At 41.2% G+C, this 12120-nt stretch overlaps 1 protein-coding gene across 1 annotated transcript in view; it reads right to left on the bottom strand.

The window, feature by feature from the left end:
• Window positions 1-491: 491 nt before the first annotated feature.
• DOCK3 (dedicator of cytokinesis 3) overlaps window positions 492-12120 on the bottom strand; it is a 212502-nt gene continuing 200873 nt past the window's right edge. Inside the window, exons 52-57 of the mRNA XM_086470656.1 lie at window positions 10627-10779; window positions 6954-7072; window positions 5918-6005; window positions 2387-2509; window positions 1710-1792; window positions 492-1200 (exon numbers count right to left, since the gene is read on the bottom strand). Coding sequence (XP_086326782.1) covers window positions 694-1200; window positions 1710-1792; window positions 2387-2509; window positions 5918-6005; window positions 6954-7072; window positions 10627-10779 — 1073 coding nt within the window. The 3' untranslated portion in view covers window positions 492-693. The remainder of the gene's footprint in view (window positions 1201-1709; window positions 1793-2386; window positions 2510-5917; window positions 6006-6953; window positions 7073-10626; window positions 10780-12120) is intronic.

Below are 12120 nucleotides of genomic sequence, written 5' to 3'. Positions count from 1 at the left end.
CAGTGAAAGCAAAATTTAAGAAATCAAACAGTACATAAAAAACAAAGGAGGCAGAGCTTGTTGGAAATGGTATCTTGGAAATCAGTGCATCAGCACTGGTTTGATTGCCTCAGCACCTGTGAACCAATGCAGAGAGATCACTGCACAGATATGTACAATCCTGCTCTCAAAAGAGCCAATTTCTTCTTAAATTGCCATCTTTCTACTGCCTGCAGCTCACGCACCTTCCAGCCTGACAGTTCATAGAATCCCTGATTTCAGCAATGAGCTTTCACTTCTGTACAGCAAAGGAATACGTTCCTAGTGCAACTGCTTCTACCCATGTGCGTCTCTGAACTGGGAGGAAAGCTGTTTCAAAATCAACTTGCCCCATTCCCCTCTTTTCCCCCCTCTGCTTAAAATTGTATTTTTCAGCTTCTGCAAGTCTCTGTGGCTTGGGTGCCATATGATGTGGTTAAGAAACTGCAGAAGGAATAAACTGTCCACTGCACAGAAAGTTAAAAAACATAACGGAAAGATGTAAAAAGAAATTAAAAAGGAAAGCAGCAACCTCCCATGCTGGCCCAATTGCTCTTGTGGGCTCCAGAAATAAACTTGCGGCAGTAGAAAATTGGTTTGCTGTTCTCAGAGTCCTTATTTCTCTTTTGTAGTCAGACCTGGAACGACGATGCAAGCGGCTTACAGGAGTTGTTCCTACTGCTCACTTATGCCATGCTCCCATGCTACCCTGGCCTGCTCTTCCTTTCCACCACTCACTGGTTGGGACACTTTACGATGCAATGGGCGGTGTTTGTCCTCATCTTCAATTACCATCCCCTCCTCATTCTCCATGTTTGGCAGCCGGGAGTGGTATGGTTTGGGGGGTAGAGCAGGAGGGTCCATGGTGTCCTGAGGAATGACTCCAGATGGAGCAGAGTGGCTTCGGCATGGCTGGGACTTGAGCGACTCTAGGACATCAGGCTCAGAGAGACTGTACCTGACAGGGAGGTAGGGTGTCTCTAGATCTTCATCAGTGTTCCAGGCCTGGCTTGGGACAGAATCCATGGTGTCTGTACGAGGAGGTGGTTCAGAAGAATGTCCAAAATTGCTCTCACTCAAGGAAGAGACGCCACTGCTGGCACTGCCGGATAAAGTGGAGTTACTTCCATCTAGACCAGACTGCGGACTGGTGGGTGATGCAGGGATAGGATGTAGAGGGGACTGTTTGGAGAAAAACAAAACCAAGTTAAAACTGACAAAGGAGGCAATGCTGCATCTTTTGTGTTGTTCCACATTTCAGCTTTTAACAGGGATGTTAACAATGGTGCAGTTCCATTTGTGTTCAAAATGTCAGTTATAATTGGTTTATGTGTGCATTCCCCTGATTTGTATGGAGATGCCTCTTATGGGTAGACAAGTGCACTGAACACCATGAGAGCTGTTAAAGAAACAGTAGCTGAGGCAATAATCAGGGTGCCTGAAATCATAGCATATGATGCAAAGAAGGAAAGCGGAAGGGCTTACAACACACATACGTTATTTCTGTAGAATTCAGCTCTGGAATACGTTATAAACTTTCAGTGGATTTTCTCATGTGTAAGTTACTAGCATGTTAAAAATAGCGTTTCTGTATTCAAAAACTGCTTGGTGGGAGTGGAGGAGGGGGATTCCTTCAGGAGCCTATTATTTTCCTTCTACAACCCTCTGCTCTCCTGCCACTTCCTTTTTACCTTGCGCAATGTTCGTGCAGGCAGGGCCGGAGGAGCATCACTGAGCTGGTGATGGAAGGCATCAAAGTGCAGTGAGTAGTGTCCTGGAATGAGACAAGGATCAGAAATGCAGACTTATGCTGCCTCACTGCAGCAAAAGAGCTGGGGTTTTATACTCTGTAATGCCAGGTAACAGTTCCAAAGGGCTTCCTTTCTGATGAGTACTGTGGAGTGCATCTGTCACACACACAAAATGCTAACAAGAAATTAAGTGCAGTGATAGATTTCCACGACCCCCCCCCCCCCGCCCCATTATCAAGGATCTCATGGCAAGGCAACAGGCTCGTAAACGAATGTTTGAAGTTTCATTTAGTAGCTTTGTAACCTTAAATTACTGCTGAAGATGGTCATTGGCAAGAAGCCAGGCCAAGCTTCAACACTCATACACCTAATTCTAGTCCCAAAATACACGCAAGTCCATATTACTATAACGACTGCTAAAAATCTGAAGATTTTGGAAAAAAAAAATTTGAAAACTTTGTCCAGTGTTAACCTAGCAGACCAGGAAAGACTTCGGGTTTTTGCTTCTGATTGTTTTTATAGGGGGGAAAAAAAGACTAAGGTCAACTTTCAAGTGGTCTGTTTATCTGTGCATGACTGCAGGCATTATGCAGCAGGCCTAAGGGGCATTTCCTTACCATGGGGCAGGCTTCGGGGAGGCACTGGTGGGGCCAAGATGCTCCCAACGTGGGCAGACAGGAATGGCAGGGCCTCTCTGGTTCCGCTGTCTAGGCTCCAGCTACTGGGTGCTGCTGGCACAGCTGAAGGATTGAAACAGATTTAACTCGGGTAATGTAACAGGGAGTTTGTGGGGCCAGAAGGGCTGGCTTTCCAGGGTGCTCTTTAGCAGCAAAGAGTCAGATTCTAGGGACTTGGTGAGCGGTAGGATTGAAGGCATACAAAGACATCATCTAGTCTACAGTGTGTTAAGTTTATAGGTTGCTTTGTTAAGGAAGTGGGAGTTAGGTGATCGTAGTATTAGTCTGCCCATTGTTCCTCCAAGACCCTTTGGCTCACTTCTAGCAAATCTGAAGAGCAGTAGAAATCTGCTGGTAATTTTTTTTTTCCTGCAAGCCAGTAAGTAAAAATGAGATCTCACTGATGGAATGGCACCTCGATCTCAGTTGTGAGCTGTTCTGCTTGGCAGTAAATGATGATAAAGCAGAAGGAAACATGTGGCAGAACCCCCATGAAACTCAGAAAGGGCTCTTGCTGCATTACAGTGAATAAAGGACAAGAGGAAAGTTGCACCTCAATCTGTTACAAAAGAAAACATGACTTTAAAGCCCCGATTTACTAAGCTACAGAGCTGATCAAGAATTTTGATCACAAAATATTTAAAGACAGCAGTTCAGACTCCTTGTATTACAGTCACCTGAAAAGATCATGGCTTTGTTAATCAGGAAGTATACAGAGAGGAAGGCTTTCCTCATATAACAGATATTGAGGATGATCTTAATGAATTTGGTTTTTCATAGAAATAAAAACTTCTAACATGAACGTTTTTCAAGATCTTGAGAATTCTGTCAACCTTAAACATTATTAAAATGCACCTTCTTTTCTTCCAAACTCACTGCAAGACTTGATTTATTCTGAGAAGACAGACATGCAACAATTGTATGTAAGCAATTTCATAAGCAATTTCTTCAGATTAGCAAAGAAAAGAAAAAGGAAACCAAAGTAATTCAGTGAGTCTATCAAAGAAAAATAGTTTTTTCCATCTTCAGTTTGGAAAATGGAAGCCTGGAGAAATAAACATGAAGTTTGACATCTGAAGAGGATTTTGCTTAATTAAAACACCTGCAGCCATTTTTGGTGTGTTTCTTTTTTAAAATTACTTTGAAAGGTTTGGGGTTTGTTTGTTTGTTTTTGCCTTAGTTCATGAATTAGCATGAACACAGGCTCCCCAAGACCTAACATTCCCTAAAGTAAAAAAGATCACAAAGTGACAGCTTCACAAGACAGAACAAACCCCATAAAAATATAAAAGTAAATGTTTTTAGAGAGAGACCTTCAAGCTGAGAAAGGCATATAAAGACAACACTAACAATCTTGATAGAGAACAGGTTCAAGCCAAGGGCTACATCTCAACACAAGTAATGCAGCCTCAGATGAATTTTCTGAGCACCCCTGTACAGGTGCCAGTGCTCTCATTTCCACTACTGCAATTGGTGTCTAAAGGCTAAAATAGAGGGACAAGGTGCATAACAATGCCACCCACACTAGTCTGTCCTGCAATATACCAGCATCAATTGAAAAGGACAGAAGAAAACCTGATTTGCTTGCCCTGTAAAATGATTGTTGTGCTTGATGTCCTTTTTTAAAAAAAAAAAAACACTGAGATGCAGTAGAAGAATGTGAAGAAGAGAATGTGGTGTCCCAGTGCATTATCCATTTATACTTTCTCAGTGTTCCCTCACTCACGGCCTTTTGAGTATTTGGGCGTGCTGGAAATCATACTAAGGTCAGATGATTTCGGAGAGTAGCAGCTGCCTGTTAAAGCCAGTGTTTTATCCAAAACACTTCAGGAAGGAACCTAACCAGGGAGCTCCTAGTGCTGTGTTGTAGCCATCTCTCATCGTGTTCAGTGGCTGGGTGGCCAAGTTTAATTAGCAAGGAGGATGCATTTGAACCATTCTGCTCTGGGCGACTGATGTCACCCTGCTGTCAATGAGAATTACTGAGCAGAGCTGCCGACGTGGCAAGGAAGGGCTGGGTAAATTCACAGGGCATGACTGTTAACAAAAGCCAAGGCAGATGGCATCCTGACTTAAAAAGAATGATGAGGGTTCAAGGGCTGCAAAAAATGCATTTATGCTGCCAACCTGGCTGAAGAGCTGGGATTCGTGTCACACCACCCCCTAAGAACAATTACTGAACATCATCTGTGTCTTTCATGGCTTCTTTGGGCCTGGAGGGGATTCTGTCTTTGATCCCCTTCTCTGTGCTGTATACTACACTCTTGCATAGTATTGCCCCCAAATACAAACTCAAGTTTTTTTCCTAGACAGGTAGTAAATATTTATATGCCTGCCTTTTCCAGATCTTTCTTCTCGACAGTATAAAGATCTCACCAATCTCTGGCATATGTTCAGTTCAAACTAATACTGCTAAGATCCCCTCTTAATCCCTCACCCCCTAGTTTTAATTCTCTGTTGTCATCATTCATTATCATTATTAAGTCATCATTCTGCCATTCATTCAGAACTGTACATTGGCTTTTAGTTTCATTCTGGACTGCTCTTTAAGGCTGTCACATTGTTAAATTAGTGGATTCTGATTTATTAGAAATTCTAAAATAAAATTTGCATTTTTTTCAAAAAGATACAACTTAGTTCAGGCACAGCTACCGAAAGAAAAATACTGATAAAAGTCTAATGCACTGTGTTATGTAGGGCAAGCTAGAGACTTGCAATGGTCTTTCCTGGCCTTAAAAAAAAAAAATCTTAAAATATACCATTTTTCCCAGCCTTACACAAGACTCTTATTTGCTTAGGCAGACTCGTTGTCTCAGATTTTGACTCATGAATTTTGCCCTCCTCTGCTTTTTCAGAATGCTGCCTTTCAGATAATTTTTTGAGCCCATCACTTTGTCCATGGCACCCCTTTCGGAAGCTCCTCCTGTTCTGTTAACACCAAACTAACTTTCTCTCTTCTTTCATGTTTTTATCTGCAGGGCTCTGCCCGTTTTTTTTTAAAGCAATGAGTTAAAAAAGCATACATTCCTAATGATAAACATAAAGAAATATAAAGCTACCTCAGAGAGGGATAACAAGAAATGTTAGCATTATGAAGAGGAAATGCATCTTAAAAACCCCAGTATACGTCATTATTTAAAAAATACAGTCCAAATCTTGCACTCTTCCTTCAGGTAACTTCTCATTTGCTGCTTTGGAAGTTTTACTTGATAAGCTGTAGGATTTGTTTCAATAACAAAATGCTAAAGTCAGAAAGTTTTCTGAACTAAAGAGGTTTGTGCCACTCCACCCTTCTGTGAACGATCTGAAATGACTATAGCTTGGCAGAAGGCCCAGTTAATTAAACTGTTAATTGCAAAAATGTGAGAGAATGCACTCTGCCAGAAAATATAGACGCCCATTCGTTACTTGCTGTAGCACGACCAGCATAATATTTTAGAAAGCATGCATGCTAACTAGGAAAAAGAGTACCTTTCTCAGCCACAGACAGGTTGGGGTCACTGCAAGGTTTGCAGGGTCCAATCATTTGCTGGATCAAGGCGCGCTGGAAATTTGGAGGCTAAGGGAGAAAAAAGTTAGCACAGAGAAGTAAAAAAAAAAAGTTAAAAAAGTTACAGACTAGCTGGTGCAGAACTCTGGGGCTTTCTGGTTGCCTTTTTTTAAGTAAAGGAAGTTTTTTAACTGCAAAATTCATGAGAACATTGGGCTGTGTCTACATTAGCAAGTACTGCAGTGCAATACTAGTGAATCTCTGGAGTGTAACAGTGCTGAGGGCCCACAATGCATGCTGCTTGGGTCCTCTGGAGGAGTTATTTCAAATTAGCTCTAACCTGGTCTCGTGTCCATTATCAGCTCAAATGCATTGTGTGCCCTTCTGGAGCTTGCCTTTTGCTTTGGTTTCATTTCAAAGAATTGAGTTTGCATGCTCTGAGACAGTTCTCTGATGTGAACTGAAGTGCAGTAAGTGGGCATGAGCAGGAGATTCCCTTCAAAAGTGCATGCCAGGGCCAGATTAAAATGCTTACATGTAAGCGTACTCTGAATTTTTCAACTTGTCCAGAGAAAGTAGTAGATACAGGCACAGATTGTTTGGAGACCCTGTATCAGTATATTATTTTGGCCTCTCATGGTTTTTGATACATCTGGAAATCACCATAAAGCTATTTAGAATCAACTTTGAGGCTAGACTGCAGCACGGCCATGGTTCTAGAAAAATGAATAAATAAAATGGTATGACTGCTTGCGGTGGACCAGGGCTTACAGGATAAAGTTGGGAAGTAAGAAGAGTCCAGTTTCACAGGACATATCTGAAATTTTGTACCACCAAAGTGGGTGGCTCTAGGGGACAATTAATATGAAGAGTTCTGCGTTGCCTCTGAAAATGATCTGTGATTTGGTTGTGATTTCCAAAAATAAAAAGCGAAGCTTTAAGGTGGTCAAAAATAGTAAAAATAAAGTCCCAGTTTCATGGTGGTTGAACTGACATTCAAGAAATTAGATCTGCTACCTGTCCATTTTCCAAGATAGCTGTGGGATACATGGCACTGCTAGGTCGGTCCCGATGGGTTGGCAGCAACATCATCATCTCCCGAGAGTGGCGGTACTTATCTGGTAGAGAGGGAGAGCCTGTAAACAAGTGAGAATAATCACATACACATGACAAACAACAGCCATGTCTCCGCATGCCCAGTGACCTAGTCCTCCTTTGCAATTTGTTCAGACAGATGATCTTACAGGACTCAAGAAAACATGATGCCGAGCCCACTAAGCAGCTAATTGTTGGTCAGGTGCATAGCACGAGGATGAGATAAGAACTGGCTTGTTACATACAATTAAGGACATACTATATAAGGTGTGTAAGATGTATGCGTCCCTAGCTGTATGTTGCAAAGTGCTTCCTCCTAAACAAGAAAAAAAAAAGTGGGCATCGGTGTGGAATCAGCTGCAGCTGTGCTTAATGCTCCCTTGCCCCATGAAGTATTGTAAAGTTATAGAAGTGCCATAAAATTGCGCGTTTTAGGACTGAATGTGGAAGAAAGGGATAAAGGCTTGAGATACACCATTCAGTTAAAGCAGGAAGCTATGGGAAGCTACTTAGTTCCTCAGTTCTGGTAGAGATATTCTGAGGTGTTGCCATTTAGTTGGTGATACCTTGGTTAGCTTCCTCTACGTTAAAGCAAAACAAAAAGCAATAATAAACAGAATTTATAAATGTAGGTGGCACTTTGTTTATAATGCTGCTGGGTAACGTATGATTACTACTGAGCCCATCAGTGTACTGAGCTATTTTATGACAACAGGACATTTACTAATGCTTAGAGTTATAGAGTAGAAATATGCTCGACTTAACTATTAATTATCTGTATAGTTGTCATTTAAGATACTGGGGTATTTTATGTAAACGGCTTCCTGGTGTGTGGAATTATTTGGGACTCATGTCCTTCAAGACGAGTGCCATACAACAATATGCCTTCTGATATGCAACAGCTGACAATGGATGTGCCAGAGGAATGATTCTTGTTAGTGACTTCCTAAAGTCTGATACTACTGCTACACACATCCCTTGGGATGCACACTATTAGGCAGGAATTGATGTTCTGAAGCTGCTGGAGTAAGCTTTAATTTGCATTGGTTATTTCATTGCGTCACAAACACGCACTTAACAGATGGCAGCACACAGCGCATTACAGAGCCATGCTGGCTTTTGGGGAATACATGCCCCCTTTTGCAAACTTTCCACAACCACACACGTTACCTGAACAGCACTCCAACGTATGAGCAAAGGCATTGGTGCTGGTTAATGCAGCTTTTACCCCAGCAAAAGCAAACATGCAGTTTTTGGGACTGATATTCAGCACACAGAGAAGGAACAATGTGTCCAGCAGAATGCAGGATAAAGTCCTACAATTGCAACAATTCCATCAGGGGTGGCAGATCCCAGATTAATCTACAGCCCCACCCTGACATGAACAGCCGCAGAGTATCTGCATTCTAGTTCCGAACTCATTTTCTCCCCAGACATGAAACAAAAACATAATTAGACAACATTATTTGCTCTTGTATACAACGTCAGCTTGGAAAACACGGTGTTAACGCTTTATGCTGAGTCTCTTTTACTCACACATCACAGATAGTCCTGTTTCTGCATGACAAATGTAAGGAAGCTGAACTTGTAGGTGTGCTCAGAACCACATCCCAGCACAACCTTCACTGTAAACTTTTCCCTTTTCTTTATCTTGTCATCCATGTTCTTTTATACCCAAGATGCAAACCACCTCTATGTGCCATCAGTTTATATGGGATTATAGTTTCCACAGACCTTGCATTGTGTGACCTGAAAAAGCCCATGTACTAAATATGGTGGCAGAGTCTAGTTTACAGAACAGCTCTGCTTTGGTACCCTGAATTTGTAAGTAAGTATAGCTATAAAGATAGTAACAGATTATGCCAAGTATCCAGGCTGCAAACAAAATTAAGTACTGATACCTCTGAACTGCGGGCCACAAAAGGAGTGTCTATAACTCTAGCTTTTATTAATAATCAGGCCTGCTTCTTTGGAATGTTAGAGTACAATCACCATGGCTCCCTTCAGGGACTGGCAAAACTTAAAAAACAAAGTCAAAAAAGCTTTTAAAAGCTTCCAGAGCAGCCAGTGGCCATATAAAACACTGCAGCATGTATCAGAGCTTATTCCTTTTAGCTTGTAGCTTGGTACACTTGATGTGTGGAGTACTGTGTGTACTGTTAATGAGAAAGGAAAACCTATGCTGAAGCCAGAGGTAGTTTTTAATTACGAAATGTTAATCCACTTGTGACAAGTATTAGTTTTAAGGAATGAAACTGAAAATTAATGTAGTTAAACTCCAAACTCAATGAATCTTTTCTCCTGATTCCTCATTTTTACTACTGTTATGAAAACAGTTCACTTCTGCACCAAATGATTACTTTTTTGCTTTAAGAAGGAAGTTTTTAATGTGAATATATGTGTTCTTCCGAAGTGCTGAACAGGATACCAGCACTCCTTTTCCACACCTTAAAAAGGGGGCTGTGTTGAGGAAGCAGCAGGGATGCCTTAAGAGGTGAGTCATCAAGTGCCAAGTGGGAATTCCTTTTAGAGTGCATGGAAGGAGTCCCAACCATATCTGAAATGAAATTACTCAAAAAAACCCTAACCCACACCTAGCTCTTTCCAGGCCTTTTTGGGTTACACTTTCTGCTTAACATCAGCTTACATAACCTTTTATCTCCAGTGAGGTTAGAGCAGTGCCTCATGAGTCACCTCAAATGAAGCCAAAACAAACTCTGAATTTCTTACCGATCCTCCATACAACAACAGTGTTGCTTTCGTGATAGGGAAGAAACTACACCAGGGTCAAGCCAGGTGAAAACTGAAAGATACATACTTGTTACACTGAAAAACAGAGTAACTATTAATGTCTTCATCCTTAGCACAGAATGAGAAAATTCTTTCTGTATTCTGATTGCAATTCTATTTAAGACTTTTGCTCTAACTTGTGTATATTATAACTAGTGTAAGGTTTGCTGCTTTAATATGCTGTTCAGTGATATAATCAAATCATTAATTACTGTCTTGATGACTGTCCTTTAAAAAAAAAATGGATTAATAGGTTTATTATTTTCTTTGGACAAGCCAAATATTTTGCTTGTGTTGCTGTTTTAAACATCAATGAAAGGGTCATTTCTTGGAAGTGGAGAATTGGAAATATGATTTAAATTCCTGCTGGATTCTTAATACAAATGGCCATGGCTTCCTTTGGTCACTAATGCGACTAATCTGTATTAGAAAGATACCAGTCTCCTCTGAACAGTGCTAGTACCCGCAGGTTAGGACTCTGCAGTTAAACAGAGAAGGTGGTATCTGGATAATGGAACACTGCTTCTTCACCTCTACATTAACATTTGAATCAATGAGAGCAGCATTTAAACATCTGACCAAAGCCTAGAAATCCTAGATAACCACACTCAGGTTAAAGCCACAGGTGACAAAGATGCTAAGTTCATAGATTTAGGTGGCCTGTACGAAATGAATTGTTGGCCTTTGTATACTTCCCATCTGAAAAGTGGTTAACTGGAGCATCATGACTATCGTAGCTTTGTTGGCAGTCTCAGCAGAAAGGCCAGGGATTGGATGGGTCATGGTGACTGAGCTATCCTCTCACCTCTAGAGGTGGTCCCTCCAGGACAGAGATGAGGCACATTGGTGGGGGCAGCGTGGGGAAGCTTGCACGGCTGCCGCCCATGCTGTATCTGTTCTGTGGATAAATAGAGGGCTTCAGCCTCCAGTGTTGTCAATCCAGCACCTTTCACCAGCACTAAATTAAAAAGAATATAAATAAATACCAAAAAAAAAAAAAAAAAAGGATAGAGGTGCATTGGCAGAGCTGCACATGTAATGTTTGTGAAGTACCTTGCTCCAGCCAGTGACACTGGTCTTTCATTTTCACAACCATCAAATTCACCCAATTAAAAAACAAAACAAAAGGAAAAATCACCAAGGAGAAAAACAAAGCTGTATTACCACTTTTAAGCCCAAACTTAAGTGTAAGGGCTTTTTCTCATTGCAAACAACTCCATTCCAGACAGCGGTGTCATAATAACCGGAATAGTGACTTGCACACTGTGAAACAGAGAGCATCTGGGACTTTACAAGAAGTGAAATCCCATAATCAGTGGGTAATGTCTGAATGCTGTGCTCACCTAACTTAAAATTGTGAACAAAACTAGCAGAGAAGTGTTGTATCACAGGCTTTCAAAACACATCAGTACGAGTGAAGAATAAAATATATCATAGAATCACAGAATGTATCGGGTTGGAAGGGACCTCTAAAGGTCATCTAGTCCAACCCTCCTACAATAAGCAGGGACATCTACTGAAGTATTTTTCGAAATCATTACTTCTCTTATTGTTTCCTCATTTGTGATAATTTCCAGTTCTCATCTCTGGGAGGTGCTGCTGGCTCATCCATCAGCACCATATCCTTTGTACATGCATCACTTTGGTTTCTAAGCAATAATAAAGGGGGAAGTTGGTGATGCTGTGAAGTCAACAAGCTCAGAAAGACTGTCACAGCCTGTTACTGTGAGCACTGGGCTTTTAAAGTAGAAAATAGCCTGAAAAACTATAAGCACCAAAACCCCTCAGATCCCCTGAAAGATTCAGACCTCACATGCCAGCTGAGGCACGTCCATTAAATTTGTGTTTTGCCAGTTTCATCTGGTTTCTTTACTGTTTGAACTGTTATTATTTTCTTTCAAGCCCTTGGTAATTAGTGAAGCTATTTGCCTTTATTTGAAGATGTCTGCTTCTCACCTTCCTACTTCATCTGATCCTTCAATTAAATCACTTTGATGCATCTGTGTCATAACAACAGCCAGTCAATTAAAATTTTACTGCAAGACTGAGAAAAAAAAGCCCCAAGCTGGCCTGAAAGAAAGGGCTGTTCTCTGTATTCTCTGTCCATCAGGAGACATACAGTTCCCATATATGGGAAAAAGGGGTAAGATCTAAGTATCAGCCTCTATCTCTGACTATATCCTGGATACCTTCTTCAGACACCTGTGAAAAGAGGTATAGAAATTTGTGAACCTGCAACTGAGAATCCAAAACAAGAGGAAGAAAAAAAACTTGAATAGAAGTTACGGAAGTCAGGAGA

Source organism: Leptosomus discolor, chromosome 9 (assembly GCF_034619465.1).
Source record: "Leptosomus discolor isolate bLepDis1 chromosome 9, bLepDis1.hap2, whole genome shotgun sequence".
Taxonomy (NCBI): domain Eukaryota; kingdom Metazoa; phylum Chordata; class Aves; order Leptosomiformes; family Leptosomidae; genus Leptosomus; species Leptosomus discolor.
Note: the sequence above shows the minus strand (reverse complement) of the source record. Positions and strands in the feature narration are given on the sequence as shown.